This window comes from Corvus cornix, chromosome 4 (assembly GCF_000738735.6).
Source record: "Corvus cornix cornix isolate S_Up_H32 chromosome 4, ASM73873v5, whole genome shotgun sequence".
Taxonomy (NCBI): Eukaryota; Metazoa; Chordata; class Aves; order Passeriformes; family Corvidae; genus Corvus; species Corvus cornix.
Genome location: NC_046334.1, coordinates 26,902,132 through 26,924,775, shown reverse-complemented (window position 1 = coordinate 26,924,775; position 22,644 = coordinate 26,902,132). Strand labels below are relative to the sequence as shown.

The 22,644-nt window shown below is 39.5% G+C and overlaps 1 protein-coding gene across 1 annotated transcript in view; it reads right to left on the bottom strand.

Moving 5' to 3' along the window:
- The window catches only part of TNKS (tankyrase), a 138,109-nt gene that overhangs the window by 12,309 nt on the left and 103,156 nt on the right, over nt 1–22,644 (bottom strand). The window contains 11 exon segments of the mRNA XM_039550356.1: nt 1,778–1,875; nt 2,509–2,629; nt 4,385–4,467; nt 5,148–5,385; nt 6,705–6,893; nt 9,410–9,519; nt 9,790–10,009; nt 12,660–12,825; nt 13,788–13,933; nt 14,947–15,026; nt 16,195–16,366. Of these exon segments, the coding sequence (XP_039406290.1) occupies nt 1,778–1,875; nt 2,509–2,629; nt 4,385–4,467; nt 5,148–5,385; nt 6,705–6,893; nt 9,410–9,519; nt 9,790–10,009; nt 12,660–12,825; nt 13,788–13,933; nt 14,947–15,026; nt 16,195–16,366 (1,623 nt within the window).

Genomic DNA, 22,644 nt, shown 5'->3' with positions numbered 1-22,644 from the left:
GCAGTGTCTCAGTATATCACTGGCAACAACAGACAATCTTGATGGAAAATGAATTAAAAGGTGTACAAAAAAAAGTCATCTCAATTTTAAACTGCATTATACCCTAATTTCTCAAGCACCCAACACGTTATGCTGTTCCACAGCAGGGAAGCTGGATGATGCAATTATCCGATTGATGCCATGAAGATTTTTGCCTTTTCTTTTATACCCCTGTTATACCTTTTTACAACTTCTGTATTCCTAGCACTTATTGCCTACATTCTTGGACTTGTTTGTCAAGCTAAGAGACTAAACATTTTAGAAGCTTCGTAGCTAGGGATCAGTGTGCCCCAGACCCCAAGGTCCTCTCCAGAACACATTCTGTAAATCAAGATAGAACCATCCAGGGGAAGGTTCCTTGGGGAGGGGGGTGCTCACTTGAACCTCTCATTGGGGAATCTTTGATAGATACGCTAATTAGTAAAACCTGTCATGTTATACCCCATGTTGGGGAGATAGACTCGGTGGGGTGCCTCTGGATGCACATGACCTGGATGTGTACACCTAAGGATCCTTAAAAATAAATACCAAGGTAAAATCCCTTTCCCCCTTCTAACTGTGTATGACTCTTGATTTTAAGACCAGGAAAAGGCATCACAATCTTGCAATAAAAATCCATATAAGACAAAGGAGAATAATGGTATCAAAATGATATACAACTAGAAAACCTGATTTTTATTAGAAAAAAAAAAATCTTTGACAATTAATATACAAAAAGATCACTCTGAAGAAATAATAAATGTGATTTTAGTGAGTTTAGTTTGCATTTCTTAGTATTAGGAAAATACCTGCACTGTAAATTCTCCTATGTAATTAGCAGAGCATTTCTGATTCCCTCAGAAATTGTTTCATTGTGTCTTTTAGAGAAGTATTTATAGCTACAGCAACAATATTACATAACAGTTCAAAAAAATACTCCAATTTGCTATGGCAGAAAAGTGACCCTTTCTTTCAGAAAAGTTTATAAAAAAGATCTACACAAACTCCAGTTTATGAAGTTACTAATAAAAAATACACCCAGGTAAGCTGGAAGCAATCCTGATTATCTAGACTTTTTAAAAGACTCCAAACACTTCTGTGCTATAGTGTAGGAACACGACACAAATAGCAAATGCACAGTAGAACGGAGTTTCTTCCAAACACAACTCTTCAGGAAGTCTCTTTTCTGTTATGATTTTTGCTTTCAAAATGGTATGTCCTTGTAGTTGACTTAAATAAAAGAGCATGTGTGTGTGGGGGAGGCAAAATTACAGTCAATTCTCAATTATCCAGGACCTGTTTATCTGGGTTACAGATTAACTAAGCCACCGAGACAAGAGAAAACAAGCTGGTTCACAGAAAATGCCTAGAGAATTGCAAGACCTTGATCCCTTGGTCTTCACACACAGCTTTTAATTTTCACAGGTCCACCTATCTACGGAAATCTGTGGAAACCCTTCCTATGAGGCAATATCCAAGACAAAATTCAAAACACAACAAAATAAAATCGGGATAACACTAAGTGAGCAGAGACCATTTATTTAAAAAATTGGCAGGACATAGCAAAATAATTTCCCTCATTTCTCTATATGAAAGGACAAATGAAGAGCTCTAAATTTCATGTCAGATCTATGCCATTCATACACCAAAGCCTATTTTAGAACTTTCAACACGTATTGCACACTTTAGCTCTGACAGGCTAATCAGTGGAAAGAAAAATAAATGGCCACTGAAGCATTAAGAAAGGGACTTGGATTACCTCCTCTTCTACGGATTGATACTCCTTATCATCAGGAGCAAGGTCAAGGAGAATGGTCCCCTGACTCACACAGTGGAAAGTCAAATAAGGATTGGTACCTGCAAAGAGAAGGAATGAAAAGGAGCAAAAATCAACAGGAAAAACCAATACTGGCTCTATTTGTATCCATCATCATCATCATTGTTCTTTTTACACAACCCCAGTACAGCAGGAAATGCAAAATAAACACAAGGCATAAGCACAACCTCAAAAAGATAAAAGTACTTTCATTAGCAGCAGAGGCTTTACAAGAGAGATGAAAAATGCATGTGGGATATAATTGCCCTTCATTGCTTCCTCTTTCAACAGAAACATCTCGGAAGTGTGGGGCAGCTAAAACTCCATCAGGTGTACCCTTCATGATATAACTGGCCTGTGGGTAGGTACGTAGGGCAAATCAATCCAAAAGTTCCTCTCTGGGTAGAAGAGGGTCCTGAGAAACGAGCACAGCTTCCCAAGCTGCCTCCAGGGTATCCATTCTCTGAAAAGGCACGTGATCACTTGGTCTGGTATCTCCTTAATATATTCTTTAGCTATCACAACTCACTCAGCCACCACGTCTGCAGCAAATATACTTTCCTGATGTTCAGATTCTTTCAAGTCCTGGTGACAATGCCTACATTTAGAGAAGGTGACTTACAGGAGCCTGTGTGTGCTACACCTAGACTAACCAGTGAAAGTGTCATATTTACCTTGCTGTCCTCCTAGAAGTCTCTCCACACCCTTTATTAATTTGTGGCGGTGTCCATACGCATTGATCCCAATTTCTTTAAGCTCCTCATGCCCCATGTCAGCCAACACATCCAGGGTTATCTGGAAAGGTGAAAGATCACAGAAATCACTTGCCAAACCTGGCCTGACTTTCAAGGCTGGAGACCTATCACTTGAGAAAAGCAAAGTATTCATGGTGCAACCAAATGCATGAAGGTAGTTAATGTTTTGCTTCACTTCTACTTGCTGCCACCTTCTGGCAAACCTCTCCCTATCACAGGACCATACCCAGCTGCTACAGTCTGAAATTGTGCACAACTTTTACTTCTCTCACACCAGTTAACAGGAGCTGGTTCTCACAGAAGGTTCTCACTAACATTTTTACTTAGGTAGAAGGGGGATGCATGGAAATGCTGGGACAAATGTGGGAGTACTTTTGAAGCATTCAAAGTTTCACAGTGTTGTACAATTCATTATTTTCACTACACAAGCAGAGGCTAATATTCTACAAGCTTACCAATAACGAGCCAATGTGAAAAAGTGCACATGAAGATAGTGCTGGAAAAAACAGCTTAAAAGAATAAGCTTAAAGAAGATGAGCTTGTTTTTTCTACAAAGAAACTTACTAGATTATTTCAAAATGATGAATATATTGAATCCGATTTGCATTGTTAAATCTTATTAGCAGGGGAAAATTTTAACAACAGGTTAGGAGTTAAGGAAGCAAAAGCAGAACAAGACCAGCTAGGCAATAGGAAGGTGTGAAAAATACTACGAAAACCTGAGAAGAGTATAGGTTGGTTTGAGGTTGGTTTCCTTCTGAATAGAAACAGTTCCAAATTAAAGGAAAAAGCTTATGCTTCATATACCAGAAGGGAAAAAATTACATGGTATTCTACCTTTGAAGAGATACCTCCTAGTGTTTTATAGAAACAGCTGGAACTGTAAGCAACACATTACATTTTAAACCTTCGTTTCCTGATTCCTCAGTAAAAGATTAGCAGCAGAGGTCAGAGGAAAAAATAATCATCACATCCAGTCTCTTGCATTTGCACCTTTCACTTCCACCAGTACACCCATCTCACTCATGTAAACAGATCTATTTAACTGCAACATGTTAAATTTAAGAAACAGTACATAAAGGGAATCTACAAATACATTACAAGTACTTCTGCCGCAAAACACAATGTAAGCTTGAGAAACTTACATTAGTTGTACTCTTTTGATATATTGTGAATTATTGATAAATCTGCAGGTTTTTTTCCCCTATCTCTCAATGCCATTTGAAAGTTAGCCCAGCAAAACCCAGTTAATCCTATGATCCTAACCTAATAGGAAATGTAGCTTCTGCATTCTGTAGCATGAATACTCCTGGGCTAGATTTTTAATTCAGCCTATAGTCAAACTGGAGAGTTTCCTACATCTAACCAAAGTATCACATGCAGCACTACAGGTGGTGAAAGGCTTGTTTGGCTATCAAGACTGCTGAAGGACAAATGCAGGTGACATTTCAACCTAACTTCATTATAGTCATCATGTTCAAAGTTCACAAGGTCCAAAATAACTCTCAGAATACAACCCAAATTGGCAGTCAGAGTGTATGTATAAGTGAAAGCTACCTGACACCTGAATCCAACAAGAAAAGGTATTTTCGTAGGTTTCGCAACTTCACCATATTGTATCTGGCAATTCATTTGCAGAAAACTGAAAGAAAACTTGGACACACTTGTTTTTCTGTAGATGTGAAGTGTGGGGTTTTTCCTTCCCTTTTTTAATTAGACAATGAAGATGTCACTCGAGTTTATTAGGTTAGTTTATCTTCTGAACATACAAACAGAGATGAAGCTTGCCACTTACCTGTTCTGTCTCAAAGATGTCTCGAAGGTGTTCAAGACCCAGGCTTTTTAGGAACTGGGTAATGTTCATGTCAAGACCAGAAACTGTAAGAGAAGAAACAAGTCTTTATATCCTATACATCTGAAGTAACAAAAACCAAACCAACCAACTTAAAAAAAAATTAAGCAATACCACTGATTCTCTCAAAATTCCCAACTCTGATTCTTTTTACAATCAATTTGTCTATGTCTGTAATAAACAATCTACTTCCGTTGTGCCAAAGCTCATCACCGTTTCCTCTTCAGAATCAACTATTAAAAGCACAAACCATCATCTGTGACAAATACAGGCTCATACTGCAAAGAGAAGGAAAAGAAGGGTGGGTGTATTTTTGCTACCTGATCCCCTTAGATTCTGACCTAAAGCATGGATTCCAGATATTAATCAAAGGGTTTGAAAAGCCTTAGCAAAATCCCCCAGCCATCACAATCAGTACTCCTTCATCAAAATAATTCTCATTGGATTTTCTTTGTAAAGTCAATGAACATCTGGGCACCTAATCAGATCTGCATCTGTAGTCAGACCTAATCACTGATAGCAGACACAGATGAACAGTTAACAGTGAACAGTTAACAAGCATGGGACACTTTAAAATACAGATAACAGTTCAAACTGCACAGTATTTTCTGGCTAGTCAGAAATGCTTTTCAGATAAAGCACGGCCCATTTTGATGCTAAACTACTGTACTTCTGGCAAGGTAAACTTGTCCAACAGCAAATGCACCTTCTCCTTCCTTCCTGTCAGTTCCTGCTGCTCCATCCCCAGCATTTGATGCCCCTCCTACGGCTAGTTCTGCCAGTGGGCCCGTGAGGTTATCTATGCTGCTGGCAGCAGAGAGGCAGGATGGTGTAGATGCTGGCGAGATCACAGAGGCACTAACAACAGTAGCTTGAGGCTTGAAGCACGTAGGCAAAGCTTCTGGAGGCATCGCATCTATCAGCAAAGCTCGGATATCATCAGCCTGAAAAACAGAAAGAACACCCAACATGAGCTCCTACTATCACAAGTCACTGATCTCTGGAAAGAATTTTAAGTTGATTTATTTGATTGTTCTGTTCCCCATCAGAAAGAAAACTGCCAACTTCTGTCACAGGGGAATTCATGATTTCAAGAACATTTTGATTGACCACTCAAGACACAGGTGGAATCAGGCTCTCCCCATTTCTAAAGGTATGTAAGAAGGTACATCTAATTTCTTTCTGGCACAATGACTTTATAGGTGTTAAAGCCAGGGAGAACAATGCAGCAACTTTATTAGAAATCCTTCACAACCTAGGCCAAGAAATGCCACTTCTTAATTTCTGTCAGGCTCAACTTCAGGTGCACTGGAACATGGTTTCAGTGGAAAGATTACCACCACCTTTGCTATAATCACATCTCATAGGGTTAGAACAGATAAAAAAAAGGACAGGAGCTCAGGAGAACTTAGCTAACAATTTGATTTAGCCTTTATTGACTAAATTAAGCAATACCCTCATCTTCAAGAATTTCCTCTTTAAAAGTTCTTGTAGAACATGATTAAGACATCCTTATCGTCCCCCAGAGAAATCAAATAGTTTTCATATCCTTCATCACAAAGCAAGTTTTCTAGAGCTCAGATTACTCTGGAAGGTATTTCTTGACCTCTCCATAAATAAATCAACCAGACACAGCATCCAATTTGGCTGCATTATCCATTCCATCAAGATTGTTTAAGGTGGGGCATACATGTTCATATAACTTTATTAGGCTTTTTAACCAGACACCACTTACAAGAAAGTTTACAGATGCCAGTTTTGGAAAAAGTTTGATAGCCACCTACAAATCTTTGGAGGTAGAAGGAATTCTTTGGAATGTTGTTTTGGAATTAATAAAAAAAAAAGGAACTGAGGTAATATGGAGGCACTGAGCATAATTATCCACTAAACGTTCCCATTCCTCTAAAGGCCCATCTGATGTTCCTCCTAGGTTCAAAGAAATAATCACCAACAGCACACAGACTGGCCATCATCAGAGACATTCCAGACAGTTTTATTTCCGGGAATGCGGAGATTGATCCCAGGAGTGAATCCTTAAGGAGAAGCAAATCTTAAATCACAAGCCACACTAAGATCTCAGCCAAAGGAAAATGCCTGGACCCATGGATAAAAAGCCACAAACAGGCACTCAGAAGATGCTCTTCTCTCTCCACCTCAGCACAATGGAAGTGGAGGACTGCTGATTCCTTGGAGCCATAGAAATGAATTTAATATACATAGCAAATCCTCCAGAGCAGCCTGTGGCTGGCTAACATGAACTTACTGTTGCCAGGTCTAGCGGTGTCTGACCCTCTTGGTTCTTCATAGTTGGATCTGCTCCATGAGCTAACAGCAGAGCACAGAGCTGTGTCCTTCCTTTTTGTGCAGCTTCATGCAAAGGTGTGAATGCCCATTTATCTGTTGCATTTACACATGTATTATATTTGATCAACAGTGCTGCTATATCCACATGCTGGAAAACACAAGAACATCTCAATCAACATGCCACTGGTAAAACATATATTCCTTTTTCATGTTGGAAGTAATGGTGCCTAGAGACTCTTGTGGTTTCTCTCCTCTGTAACTCATTCTGCCTCCTGTGTCACAGGAGCAGCACACTTCTCCAGGTACCAATTTATACTGCAGCTCCACAGTCATCTGTGTCTGTGCACTACCAGATCACTCACCAGCACATGAAGAATTGGGATCAGGCACAGAGTCAGATTTCTGTCGAATCACCCCAAGTACATAGCATGAAGTTTGTGCCAGCTGCAGGAGCAGACATGATACTTAACCCTGAATAAAAAAATTATTTGTGGACAACTTTGAACTGGCAAATTTACAGAGCTGCAACTTTTGTGGCACAATACTAGAAGCTCTGAAGATCATGGTGGTGTGCTACTGAGCCACCCCTGTCTGTACACAAAAATCTTTGTTGTACTTTCTTTCTTGCAAGACTTTGAACTCATCTGTGGCAGAACAGATCTGTTCTATCTTCAATCATATTTTATGAGAACTGTAATTGATAAAACATGAGTGTTACAAGGGACAACTGTTTTACATGGGTTATAAAAGTAATGAACTTATAACCCCATGTTTCCATCAATATCCTGGCCTTGAAGTCTCCCAAGTAAAAATACGAGAAAACTGACAAATGAAATCTTTGCCTGTCTCTAACCAGCAGATCTTTTTTGTGCAAAACAGCAAAGAAAAAAAAACAGGTAGTAAAAATGAGTGGGTAGGAGCATGAAACACTGAGATTGTAAGCAGAAGCACAAAGACTTGCCAATGGATTGCCTTTTTCCCCTCAATGGCAATTAAGTGACTCTTTGCAGCTCTCATAGAACAGCTTGGTCTCTGAACAAGTGTGATGTGAAAATACTGCCAACTTTATTTTTCCTCTCTGACAAACTTTTAAAGCAATTGCTGTTCCTGTGGTTTTTCTGCCACAGGAAGCCCTATTGAGGGACACACGGCATGAAGTGCTGGGTGGGAGAACTGAAGAAACTTTTGTGAGGAAAAGGCAGAGCCTGTGAAACTTGCCAGCTATGAACTTGTGAAACCAGTACTCATCTCCTCTCTACCTCCCATCACAGACATCTGAACAGGCTGATGACAGCCCAGAGAGAAGTGTGGGATGCCAGGAAAGGTATACAGCAACTCTTAACTAAATAAGCTGATGGAAAAGCACCAAACACTGCCTTTTTAATGTTTCCTAGAGAAAGCAAGGCAATCAGGTTAGCTTGGCATTATGATTTTTAGAAATGGTAACTGGCTAAAATCAATCTCTGACACTTCTCTATGCCAATAAGAAATGCTCTGACTTTGTGTAAAATGTATGTTTTGGTTTCTCATGCCAAAGAACAAGAACACAGTACTTCCAACAGACTTTATATCTTAGCAACATCCTGGGAATTAATGCTTATGGCAGATGCTGATACACAATATTGCTTGGTATTAGGACCCTGTATCATAAAAGAATTCTTTGTTGTATTTCTAATCTTTCATCGGGATTTGAGGCTTTTTGCTCTTTGGGACACTGGGATCCCAGAGTGATGTAAAGAACCAATACAAATGGTGTAGATTGAGTTCCACTGATGCTCTTTTAAAAAATAAGGTGAATGCTGCACATTTTATTTCATTTGCTCTCAAACAAAAGCAATCATGGCTCTATTATGGTCACCTCTCCCAGATTTTTCTGCACTTGTGCCAGGGCCAGGTAAGTAACAGACAAAGCATATCATGAGACCATCAAACCCATTACTTCATGAGCTTCATATCCTCTGTCTGACTGTAAGCACAGTGCTAGGAGCTTCTCAAGCACTGTCTCTGTACAATTATTTACAAGAGATTTCTTTTTCACCCAGTCCACAACTAACAACTGCTTATAAGCAATCTATTAGGCATCTGTGCAACTGGTACACAGATGCTTACTCCTATATGGAGGAAGGAGGGCCTGCCTCATACAAAATGGTTTGAATCTGCCACTGCATGCACCCCCCCTGCAGGACAACCACATTACAAACTCAGTAGGTCCTTCAACACTTCAGCTCTAGCAATAGATTCCCACCAAACACCAGCTGTAACACACCTCCACTTCGCTGTCATCGTCTGCACACAATCCCATGGTATTTTTCTCTTCCTTCCATCTAAGTCTTTCAGAGACAACTTAAGGTCTTTTCTGTTTCAAATGTCACCCCAAACTTAACACTGTTCAATCCTGTGCATCTGCTTGCCTACATAAAAGCTACATTGTAGTGATCTTTCTGAACTGCAGCATTTAACTGCTACCGCACACCTGAATGTGTGTCCTACTGAATGTATAGGACTGCAAACAGGACTCAAAACAGTAACTTAACCCAACAAATATTTCATGCTATCAAAACCAGAACTATGTTCACAGCTAAACAGCTGCAAAGTAACTGGCTTTGGATATGATTTTAATGAGTCCCCTGCTGTTCTACTCATGGCAAGACTGCCTGCACCTACCCCATAGGACGCTGCATTGTGTAGGGGGATTAATCCTCCTTTGTCCTGGGCATTAACATCAGCACCATGCTCAAGAAGGTATTCAGCTACTTCCAAATTGTTGTAACCAGCTGTAGAAAAAGCACAGGAAAAGAAATTCAGTGTTAGGAGAGCTAAGCTAAAGAAAAATATTAAACAGAAAAGCTAAGGCAATTTTTCAACTGCAAAAGTTCCTCTTCCCTAGTAATTGTATCAGCTCCTGAAATATGGGTGCCATAGTTAACTCTTTGTACAGGACAATTCTCTGTGAAACTCTTCTAATACCAATCCTGATTTTGGCAAATTACATCTGTAGACCTACCATAAATATGCAAGCCTTCAAAACCTGGCGTGCTACCCACCTGCAAGATGCAGCGGTGTTGAATTTCTTCCCTGGGTGTCTCTGCAATTGATGTTTTCTTGAGTACACAGCTTCTGCACACGTGCCAGGCACCCCTTCTTGGCAGCATCTAGCAAGGCAGCATCTCCTCGCAGTAAGTCCTGGATATCTGTGTCCCCTTCTTTCACCAAATCTAGAGGAGTGTTCCCATCTCGATTCTTTTTTGTTGGATCAGCTCCATGCTGCAAAGAGCAAAGCGGAACGCTACTGTCACAATCGTGTGCAGAGCAGTGCATGAAGTGTGTCACTATTTTGTGAAACAAGATGGGACTTTGCTGACCTATCATAATGAAATAATAATTGTATAGGCACATGAAAATAAATCCAGAAGGCTGAGGCCTAAAAGCACTAGTCAGAAAGACAGCTGTGTGAATCTCAACTCCACAGGCAAGAACGGCAGCCCTCTCCATGAGCTGTCCCTGCTCTATTTGCAACTGAAGTATGTTCAGGAGCATTTCCTGCATATAGCTATTTCTTACTGCCACAGCAGTGTGAAAGGAAAGCCAACTGCAAGTACCCTGCTGCCAGTCCTCCTCTTCTCCTGAAAACTGGCAGGAATCAAATGGCTGGCAGAGGTATTTCCTGAGCACAACCTTCTGAGCTAGCAAAGCCAGGCTCTGAGTTTTACTAAATGTCATCCTGATATTGAAAGGCACTTGTTTCAGATGGGAACTAGAAAAGTACTCTTCTCTATACTTCCCAATAGATAACAGCACCATCTTAAGCAGTTTACAGGTCTTTGAAAAAGTGAAAAAAAATTTTGGTGGACAAGTGGAGTTGGATGCTTGCTGGTAAAACATGCAGACCAGGCAGTGATAAGAACACAGTACTGGAGCACAGGGGATGAGAAGAACATACAGCTATGTAGAGCATATGGTGTGAGTCATGTCCACATTCAGTTTTGTGGGAGGACAGCTCTTTCCCTATTCCCTCTCAGCAGCAATGGGAAAAAAACAAAGATAGATAAAGCAGAGGCAGCTGCTGGCACCATAGTTCTCTGGCTGACTTCTTCAGAATAGTCAAACACAGTGGTCCAATCCCTGCCAGCAAGCCTACCCTGCCATTTCCCACTGGACGTGCTGGCATAGCTGGTGCACAGCTAGTGTGAGCCATGGGGAATGAGATGGGGATGGGGAGAACAGAGGGAATTAACTGTATTTGGAAGCAACACAACTGTGTTCATGGTGTAAAGGATAAAGAGCAAGGGACAGAAAGGAACAGAGTATTGATTACACAGAACCAGTTCCACATCTGTGGTTCTCTCAGGAAGAGAGCATTCTTCACACAAAGTTTTTTAGACTGCAATGATTTCTCCAAGATATGACCTGAAATCCCTTATTTTAAAGCTCATCAGAATTGAAACTATTCAAATATGCTCCAGAATAAATATCTGAATGAAGAGGCAGTGTCTTCTGAGACCCCTTCCAAGGCATAGAAACAAATGAAGGTGGTAATTTCAAAGAAAGGTGACAAAAAAAGAGTGTCTCCAAAATGCCTGTTTATTTTTGTTTCTTTCTTCAAGCAGACCAGGAGAGAAGGAGCAGACATCCGGAGGAGTCAAGCTCAACATCCACAACTCAGCAGAACTGACAGCACTGCCAGCAGGCATAGGAGACACAGCAGGAGAAACCCTGAGTAAACTGCAGTGCGAGCACATACCCACAGACACCCAGAGACTTCACAGCTGTGGGCATATTTAGCTCTTGTGCAAGAGTGATTTTTTAAAAAAAAAATTTCAGCACTTTTCTATTTCCCATTATACATCCATTCAGGATCCTCTGAAGACAAAATATGGCTAAATTCCCTGTGGAATTATCAGAAAAGGCCAGAGACCTGTGTCTATAATGCAACACTGTGCTTGAGAGATTATGAGTGCTCCTACAGCTTGAGCTAACATCTCTATTAGGCTGTTACTTCCAGGCCACCACCATGCCTACTCCACAGACATCTCTTAATATCTCTTGGTTTCTGCTGTAGATGTGATTCAAACTATCATGCTTCTCTCTCTGACTGCTTTTTTGGTAATCAAGTGAAATTAATTAATGATATAGGAGGGAAGTATTGGGGCTTTGCAGCAGCAAATGAAAAGTGGCTGGGGAAGATCCTCATTATTTTAAGACTATCCATATTCTGACTTTCTCCTATTTCAAATGTCGTGCTTCAGAGAGACATTAGTAGGCAAGGCTGAAAGGAAATAGGATTGGCAAGAAATTCTACTCTAGCACCCCTTTTCACCCTCCCAGGGCAGGATCTGACTTTATGTTAAGAAGTTTCTCAAACTCATTTTTCTCACTGGAAACATCTTTGCATTACCTCATGCTTTTTACAGGTTCTTCCTGTAAGTATAATGAATATTTATACCACCATATATTAACATGCATTTCCTCCAGGAGCTTGATATTAACATAACAGTTTTAAATTTCTCTCATACCAAACAGCACTTAGGACCCACCCTCAGTTATTACTCTGTAACACACTCTTGCATAAGTATTAACAAAATTTACTTAAATGCAGTAACTGTTTCAGAAACGGATGGATAGGACAAGGTAGGGAGTTCTGATTTTTACACTAATTCAGCTGGTTTTTCCAGTTTCAGAGTCCTGTCGACTCAGCTAACAGTATTAATACACGTGCTGGAAACTGTACTTGTACTGATGATTCTTTTAAAATCAATGATATTACACAAGAAACCATCTGAAAATTGCAAGATGAAAATTGATTCAAAGATACCACAAAGAATTCACTGAATGCAATTAACCTTGCATTAATTAGTCTTCAGAAAAAATAAACATATATGCATTTAAAGACACATCTGAGAACTCCAGCACATACTTTTAAAAGCAGTTTGCAGATTTCATATTTTCCTTTTGCTGCTGCTTCATGTAGAGGAGTGAATTTCCACAGGTCTGCCACGTTGACAGAAGCACCATGCCTCACTAAGAGTTCAGCCACTTCGTAGTGTCCATAAGAACAGGCATTGTGCAGGGGCACTAAGCCACTAATCAAAGAGAAAGCATTAATAGCTAGAGAATAAAATCCTATATGCAATCAGTAGATAAAACTCCCACTTTCACCAGACATTATTGTTATCTTTCAGTCTTTCCAGTTTTCATGGCTTTATTTCTATTAAATTAAACTTAAAACTTGAATTAAAACTTAATTATCCTTCTTCAGTTCTCATCCACAAGACTTTTAAATACTTAGAAAGCCCCAATGTTACAGCTTCCACAAGCAACTTCAATGATGTTAATAACAGACAAGAACTAAATTGCAAGACTCACTGTTGTTCTGAGTTTGGATATTTGAGTGTAAATTTCAAGAAAGACATAACACTAATATATTGTGTTTGAAGTACAGTTATTAGTAAGTACTGCACATCTGACAGACACAGAAGGATACCCAAACATTTCTTCCAGGGTAAGCCTGAAAACCCAGTATTGGAAATTAATTATCCCCCACCCTGAACTAATATAGTGGAGTAAAAGAGCAAACATAATCATGCTGCTTCACAATTAAGGCAAAAACCTGTAAATGGTTAATACAATTTAACTGAATATTAACTGAAAAAATAACTAACTTAATAATAAAAGCTAACAGAATTAGAAAAATGACCACAGATAACCCTGGTATTTTACCCTATTTTATTCAAAACTAATGTTAGATCACCTAAGACAAGTTAAAGGCTGCTTTCAAGCAAAAGTCTCCAAAATGGGCAAAAAGGAGAAAAGAAGTGTCATGTGCCAGGTATATACTTAATAATGGCTTTTCCAGAAAGCAAAGTATGCTGTAATGGTCTATAAATCTCCCTACAGCACAGGAACAACGCAGAACAAGAAGGAAAGAGAAAAATCCTCAAGAGAAAAACACAATGGTCACTGAAATCTGAAGCAAAATGAATAGGTGGGATATAAGTCTCACACTAATAGAGAACAGCAGGACATATCATGGAATGAAATGTACCCTTTATCTTTGGCATGCACATCTGCTCCATGGTGCAAGAGGTACTCCACCACTGATACGCGGTTATACCCTGCAGCAAAGTGCAGTGGTGTTGAATGACGGCCTTCCAGATCTCTGCAATTCACATTCTGAGGGCTGCAAAGTTGCTGTGAAGACAAGAGAACCCAAAATCTAGTACAAAACTAAAACTAACAAATAAAAAACTCCACAAAACCAAACAGCAACAACAAAACATGAAACAAACCCAAAAGAAAAAAACTAAACTACCACCTCCAAAGACCCCAACACAAAATTTGATCCCCTTATTAAATTATACAAATTTTTTGAAGTACTAGGAAATTTCTTTCCACTTATACAAAGTTAAAAAAAAAGCAGCTCTAAATTTATAGCTGAAAGTACTTCTTTAACAAACAAGAATTAAACGATGGGAGCAGCGTGAAGATGTTCCTAATGTATTAGGAAGGGTGAACCTCTACATCATCAAGTACCAGGTTCAAGGCCATGTAACTTTCTCCAGATATATTGCCATTTCCGGCTTATATTGCCTTCAGAGAACTAGAAATATTTAACTTAGCAGTCAAAGGAGCGGCTGGTGCACAAAACTGCTGCTGTTTGAATACTAATATATATCATGTTGAAGTTCAAGGTGGGAAAGTATGCACAACAGTCTATCTGCAGGCTGTTTTGTCCACAGACCAAGTAACAAAAAAATGATCAAACCTTCCTGTGATGTTGGGATTCCATGGCCTGACCCTTCACCTTCAGATTAAGGATGGTTTAAAATATGAAGTCTGTTACCTATTAACAGTGTTTGCTTGCCATCTGATTGAATCATGCACCTGAGGGCTTGTTTCTACTAAACTGTGATTCTGAGAACCACAGGGTCTGCTTCAAAGAATTATGGGTACATCTGAGTCCATTGAAGACATGACTGTGTGAAGGACTGGCAGAATAAATAAGCAGAAACTCAAGAGAAACACACCTCAGTACATCTTAATGCACTGCTTTCTAGAAGGAAAAAAAGAAAGATCCACTCCTTCCCATTTTTTATGATTTACCATCCATTGGGCACTGCTTCCACAACTCATGTAGCAGAGGTTTCCACAAGCCTTGCATAGCAATGCAAAGTAGAAAATTCACATGAACTGTTCAAACCTACCTTCACAGTTTCCAAGTCTCCAGCTTTGGACGCTTCTAACAACCGATAATCCACATCGGATGTGCGCACAGGTGTACTTTCTACATAGGGAAAAAGATGCTTTAGGATACTTAAGTTCTATTAACTTGTGCTCACCATATTTTCCAAAGCTGGGGGGTGAACTTCGTCTGTTGTTACTCGCAAAAATGCAGCTCGGGTTGTGATGTTCAAGTTCATATTGCCAAAATGGCTGAATAAGGAGCTTTAGTGTCAGAGCAAATCAGTCAGATTTTGACTCTAGAGCTGATATTATTCTGCCAACATTCTTCTCTCTCAATCCACATACACACATTCATGTGCACATTTTAACAAGTAACGGTACCCACGTAACCAGCTACATCTCAGGAGTACACTTCAAAACTGTCTTTCCTTGCACTGCTGTAAAATGCTTTTTCTTAGTTTTGTCCTGTTTTAAGGTAATATTGTTGAAACACTAGAGGAAACGGAGTTTCTAGCTACCATGGGTCTTCTCATCTATCTGGATATCAGCCTTTGTTTGACTACCTGCACACCTCACTGTAAGGTGAGTTACTTGCTCTGTAATAGCTACTGATGCAATTATTCTTCTCTGTACTTGCAAAAATTCAAATGTAACGTGGGTAAGAGGATGCAAACCCTTAAGCACTTACGTGAAAAATAGTGGCACCCTCTTCAAACATCTATTCATCTTTTTAATGCAAGACATAAACAAATTGTTACCTAAGCAGTATCCAGAGCACTTTCACAATAAAATCTTTCTCTGCTGCACAGAGATTTGAAGTAGAAGTTCAAACAGTTTAGCAACTATCAGTGTTTTTCTGCCAGTAACACTCTGCTTGTGACTGCTAAAGTATGAAGTACCTAACAGGTTGCCTGATGGAGGGAAAAAGGTTTCTTACGTGCTCAGCAATGTTCCAGCCCTGGAACTTGCTACCAAAAGAATCCCAAAACTCCGTAGGTGTGCCTTCCTACAATCTCCTTGTACAGCAGCATGCTCTAAATCTACAAGATGGTTATTTTCTTCCTGATTTGCACAAAATCCCTGAACTGAGCAGAGCTATTTATTTATTTTCTGACAAGTATCACGCAATATATACTGTAGTTGTGTGCACTTGATGACAGAGAGATGAGAAAACTACTGCAAGTCTCTTGCACTGAAAAAGAAGTAAGATTCAAAGCTGTAAAGGGAGAAGCTGAAGTTCAAATACAAAAGCCTTTATTTTTACCCACCACTTAAGATCTGTTGCACTGCTTCATTTCCCATCTGTGCTGCTGTGAAGCCTTGCAAAGAGATGATGGAGGGATCAGAGCCGTAACTCAGCAACAGCCGGCAGGTTTGCAAGTGCCCTGCTAATGCAGCTCTGTGCAATGCTGTTTGACCAAGTGTGTCCAGTGCATTCATCTGAAAAAGCAGCAGCAACATAAAATAAAGCACTGTTGTAATTAAAAGGCTGCACCTGTCCCTGTCCTTAAAAAAGAAGAGCAGTAAGAATAATTTTCTGGCATACAAATTTACCTATCAATTCTTCTGCACTGCAATTAAACAAAACCAAATGACAAAATAGGCAAACACTCTAAAGGAAAAATAATTTACCATAGATGTTTTCCTGTCTTTTAACAACACAGGTCATTTGTTTGCATGGATAACAGACAACACAGGATCCCCAAAACCATACTTTAAATAGCGATCAAGCTTTTGAGAAATTTGATGAAGACCAACCTTGTGCAAGAAAAAACAAAACTATCACAGGAGGAGAAAGAGGTAACTTGATCTAAATTGTTACCAAACAATTCAAGGATGTTACAGCTTCAAGGAAATTACCATCTGTCATTGTCAGGAGAATAACTCAACATTACCCACTACCAAGAATTAATGCAAAACAAAGATGTCAAATTAAGAATTCTGAAGGAAATGAAGGAGTGGGGGGAGGGGGGAAGTTGGATACAAACATTTCCTCCTCGCTTTTTGTGCCTTTACAGAAATGTTAAGTATACCTGGATATAATTCTTCTCAATACAAGGCTGTATAAACAGGCAAAACGGAGTATCATTTTCAAAGAGTATGACATAATGGAAACATATCTGTCTGTCAAGATCTAACAGAGCACCTAAATAACCAGAAGTATCTCCCCCAGTGCACTACCAAAGAAAGGAAGAGAATAATAGGGAGCTTCGAAAAGCGGAAAAACACCCCCATGAAAATAACCTTTCAAGAAGATACTCTGTACCCAGCAGTGATTCATGACAAATTTAAATGCAAATGCCCAACAGCTTTTTTACCACTTTATGAAATACAGAACTACTCGATATTCTCTGCAAGCAACTCGGAACCTGTTATCTCTTTCCAAGCCTGCAGATTGCAGGCTGTGAACTGCATGCATAATAAACTTTGTTACTGTATAAAACCCACCTTTTTACCTTCTCAAAATCTTTGTGGTGGCAGCAAACAAAGGTTTTACTTGCTGTTTCTCACCTAAAATGAAGCATGCAAATCCTACTACCTTTCCATGAAAACTAGTGAAAAAACATTTTGGGTAAGACACATACTCTATAACTCAATGAAATTTAACTATAACTAAATGAAATTAACTACGCAAAGATCTACTACCAGATAGGGTAAAAAAAATAAGTAAAAAACCTGCAATACAGCAATATCAAGCCACAGGAAAGAACAAAGAACAACCAAATAAATACAGAGGAGTGTGATTCAGTATTGTCTGAAATTATTTTACAGACTGATAAAGAAGGAATTCCTCAGATCACAAACCTCTCTTGCAGCAAGACGGACAGGAAAATAGGCCTGCTTTCTTCTGTGTTCAGCCCATGCCACTCTAATAGGATTGCCCTAAAAGTTTTGTTTCAAATAAAAAACTTCCTGCTATCATAAATATTAACGAGATGCTGAATGTCCCAAGTCCACCATTTTGTTCAGATGATGATCCTCATCTGTTTCAGGACACTGGATACCTTTCACCACTGGTAACGCCACAGAGGTAAGCAGAACTCTGAGGTTACACACGTTTAGCAATGGTAAAGGCAGAATAAAACTAAATTGGTGGATTCTGAAAGTAGCTGATAACACTCCATTTATCCAAAAAAGAAAATCATAAGTAATGTATTCTTTGCTACTAAATTGCTGTGTCAAACACGCCTGTACTGAACAAACTGTAGAAGCAATAGTAGCAAGGCATTCATTGTGCACAATTCGATACTGACTATGTCTCTGGAAAAAATGTTAATATTCATTTGAAAAGAACACTGTCAGAGTCATCAGAGCCATCATCTCACATGTCTTATCCAGGTCTCCTTTCACCTCTAAATCATTATCTTTCCCAACAATCAATTCTTCTGGCAGAAGAACATCAGCCATTTGAAGAATGACCTGCTTTCTTCTGAGACAAAAAGGGCTGCAGCTGACAGAGGGATGCATCACCAAAAGCAGCTGCTCTTTGTTTCAGGAGCAGCATTAGGCTTTGCAGGGCAATTTCAGTGGGAGTATGTTCACTTTAGGGCAGATCTTCTCTCACCAATAATGCACCACTTCTCGAAAACCAACCAAAGAATGTACTCCACTAAGGATTAAAGCAAGAGGACTTACTTCCAAACGAAAATCAACTTAAGCACTACAAATGGAAATACAAAACTGAGATTAAAGTCTTACAAAAATCAGACCTGGTTAAGACATATGCCTGGGTTAAACAATGTTCAATATCAGGTCCAAAAACAAGTGCCCTTTCAAATTCAAAGCTAAAGTCTAAACTCTGTTTGACAGAATGTGAAATGTGCAAGGTGTACTGCCTTACTTGTGCACTGAGTAGCCAGGTTGTTCCAGCTGCACTTATTAAAAAAAGATAAATATCAATTTGGACTGCTTGATAAGCAGTCTGAAATTAGAAGCCCGTAGCTCTGAACTATCTTACAGCCAAGCTTTCTGCAAGGAGTTAAAAACAACAGGTTTGACAGCTTTTATTCCACAGCACACTGGCTCTGGATCCAATTTCTTCGCCTTTTAGCATGAAAGCAGTCATTCCAATTTACATTGCTCAAAATGCAACGTAAAAGCAGAATATAGTTATCAACTGAAAAGAGTTTTTAAATAAGGGTTTTCAGAGAAAGATACTGTCCTATACAGTACTTCCCAATGCAGACTTCCTTCTTTTCTTTCTTCTGTCTCCTTTAATTGCCTTTTCCCCATCCTGAACAGACACAGTAGAGAAACGGAAACGGTCACGTATCATCAGACACTACTGAGATTTCCCCTTCCCTCACTGCTGCTCTCTTGGAGCAGTGTACACAGTTACAGCAATGCTCCCTTTGGCTGCCTGGCACTTGTGGCAGCTCAACAGCTCAACAGCTCAGATCTGTTCAGGAAGCATTTTTTGCAAGACTTCATAATCATACTGGCTTTCTATCAAGATCAAATGCCCTATATATCCTCCTACTCCTTGACACTACGAACAGCAGCACAAAAAGCAACAGCTTCCAAGCACTGCGATTTTCTCTGTGACATCTTTCTAAAATATGTACATTCTAAAAACCACATGTGAAACTTGTGCTCTGCCAGCAGTCCTGTATCACAGTATCCTGCCCTGCAATGCAAGTGTTCTAACTGCTCTCCTGCATTAATTCTGAAGACAAGCTTGCAGTATGTCTTGTGTCTTGTTGCCAAACAAGAAACAGGATAGGAGTGAAGAAGCACTGGTGACAATTTCAAGCTCAGTCAGCTGAAAAAAGCAGAGAAAAAAGGGCCAGTTTCACTCTGAAAGCTCCTATAGGATCCAGTCAGATGTTACACAATTACCTCTTCTGCATAAAAGCTTACAATTAAGGTCAGGATGTTTGGATGTCTAAGCAGTGAGAAAAGTTGAACCACTCAATCCCAACAGATCACACAGTTTGTTATGTTGTTAACCCTCATAGTCTAAAATCTGCTGCATTTCTGAAAGGTAATTTAATTTTTCAATTCTGACAGTTTCCTGAGAAAATCATACCTCTGCCTGAAACGTTGGAAGTGAATGTGTTACACAACAAGGTTATTCAAAAACATTTTAGCTTGTTGGGTGGGTCTAGATAGATGGTGAACATTTGCAAATCCATGATCATGAAAGGCTGCCAACATGCTACTCTAATGCACAGAAATAACTCTATTACGCAAAGATGCATAAAGCAAGATCCTCCCAGCAGAGCAGAATGAAGTAATTTCTGCTACCATCAAAAGAGGGACACTATCTCTCCAATGAGTGGAGAGGTTAATTTTCTCTTGCAGAAGAATAGCTTCAACAGTATTCTTTAGAAGCATATCACAATTAAAGAGCATTCATGACATCTCTGCATTTGCCCAAGATACCAGTGAACTTGCACGCTTGCAGGTCTTTCTTTCCAACAATCCTTCCAGTTCAGAAAATACTCTAGTCCTTTACTTCTGCACTGCTAAAAAGCTGAATGTCTTTCTGAACACACTAATTTCCCATGTGCCTGTAAAATCAGACAAGAACTTAGTCATATGAAATATTCAGCGATCTAGAAACACAAAAAACCAGGATGAAACTCACTTTTTCACTAGTTCATCACCTTTGAATTATTTTTTATACTAAAGATTTTGATCATCTTCAAAGATAAAATCATGGCATTTGAAGATTTGATCATGGGTCTAATAAAAATTGTTTATGTTTGAGGATTCCTTGAAGATGCTCTGCTTTTATTTTTCATATGGTACTTTGAGAATATTCAACATCAAATAAGGAGTGGTGTGAAATGCTGTCTCACACTGTAAGGCAGGCAAACAAGGAAAAACTGGCATTTAAAACCACAAATATTTATGATCAACATTCTTGAAGAAAATTCTAAGAAATCCCAGGTTTCTCACCTGTTCCTTAAATTGACAGTCAACTTCTGCAAACTCAAGTACCAAGCTAATGAAAACACCTTCCATGGAATGTGTGTTGCTTAGACATAACACATTGATGTGCAACTGATGTGCACAAGGACTTCTTCATAGTTCAGATTAAGAACCTAGTCTGTGCTACCAGTAAGGGCCAGCAAGACACATCAAAATAAGCAATTTATGGTTAATTGCTTGCCAATAGGTTAATTCTTGCCAATACAAATCACAGAATATCCTGAGTTGGAAGGGACCCATCAGGATCATTGATGGGTCCTGTCTGCACAGGACACCCCAAGAGTCACACCACGTGCCTCAGAGTGTTATCCAAAAGCTTCTTGAACTGTCAGGCTTGGAGCTGTGACCACTTCCCAGGGAGCCTATTCCAATGCCCAGCCACCCTCCAGGTGAAAAACCTCTTCCTGATATCCAACCTAAACCTCCCCTGACACAGCTTCAGGCCATTCCCCTGAGTCCTGTCACTGGGCACCACAGAGGAGAGATCGATGTTCTCAGATGTTCTTTCTGTAAAATAAGTCTCAATCAAGCACATGTTATTCAAGCAGTCCTTCACTGTTCATTATCATCTAACATACTTCAAGTAGCAAATTTACACAGTGATAACATTATGGATAACTAAATCCAGCTCCAAGACCACAAACCATCTCTTGTTCATCCCAAATTCCCTAGCCTTTTCATAGAACAAGAAATTGCTACACATACATACTTCACTGTAGCTCACTTTTGCTGTCTGACACAGCTGCTCCTGATGAAAACAGAAGAATTTCCTATAAAATGCTAAAACAATCACAAATTATTTTCAACCTACAGAACTTTATATGACCTTGTCTCCTAATGCTATTGTTGCTGGTTATTTTGTGGATCAGTTGTCTGCCTTTTGTAATGGAATTTCAGAGGAAGAAAGTTCTACTTTCTTTGAAGCCCTAATTATGCATCTTTTTCAAATTGCTACTCTCTCAGTAATCACTAGTGGTTTCCAGAAGGGAGATTAAAGCTGACTTTAACAGTACCTCTCCTTTGACAGAAGAAATGGCTGCAAAGTGAAAAAAACCCTACATGGTAGGTGTCATCCATACACACTTCAGTGAGCATTTTATACGAGATCAGAGTGGGAAGTTTTTATTTTATTTTCTTTTGAAAAAATAGAGATTGGTTGAAGAACTGAACATTTTGAAAAGGGGAAGGCTGCTTAGTGGCTGGTTGCGGGATAATTTTGTTTTACTATTTGCATTAATGATCTCGGCACAGGAGAATTGTGCTGAAGGGCACAAATACAAAATGTTAGCAAAATCAAGATTCTCTGAGCACTGCAAGATTACAGGAAGGATCTGAGTACTACTGTCTCATGTCTATTAAAAAGGCAAATATGATCCCAGTATGCATCAGTCAGGAACTCACAACAGAGGAAGTACCATCATGGAAGGCAGTGGGGGAATGAATTCTATTCTTGTTGCCTGAACTCCAAGATTTCCTCTGGTGCTAGTAAAGAGAAGGGATTATAAGGATGAATGGGAAAAGGCAACGTTCCCTTATGAGGGAAGATCACGTATTTGAGGCTTTTAGCCTACCAAAACAAAGGCTAAGAAGAATCAGTTTGTTCACTGCCAATACCTCAGTGAAGGTGGTGAAGGAAGCATCAAATAAGGAGAGGTATTTAAAAAGCAGGAGGGTGCAGCTCAAAGAACAAACGGATCTTCACTGTGAGGCTGCTATTGAAGGGGGACTAGATTCGCCAGCTCACAAGAACCCTCCCTTGTAAAGAATAGAACCAGACACAA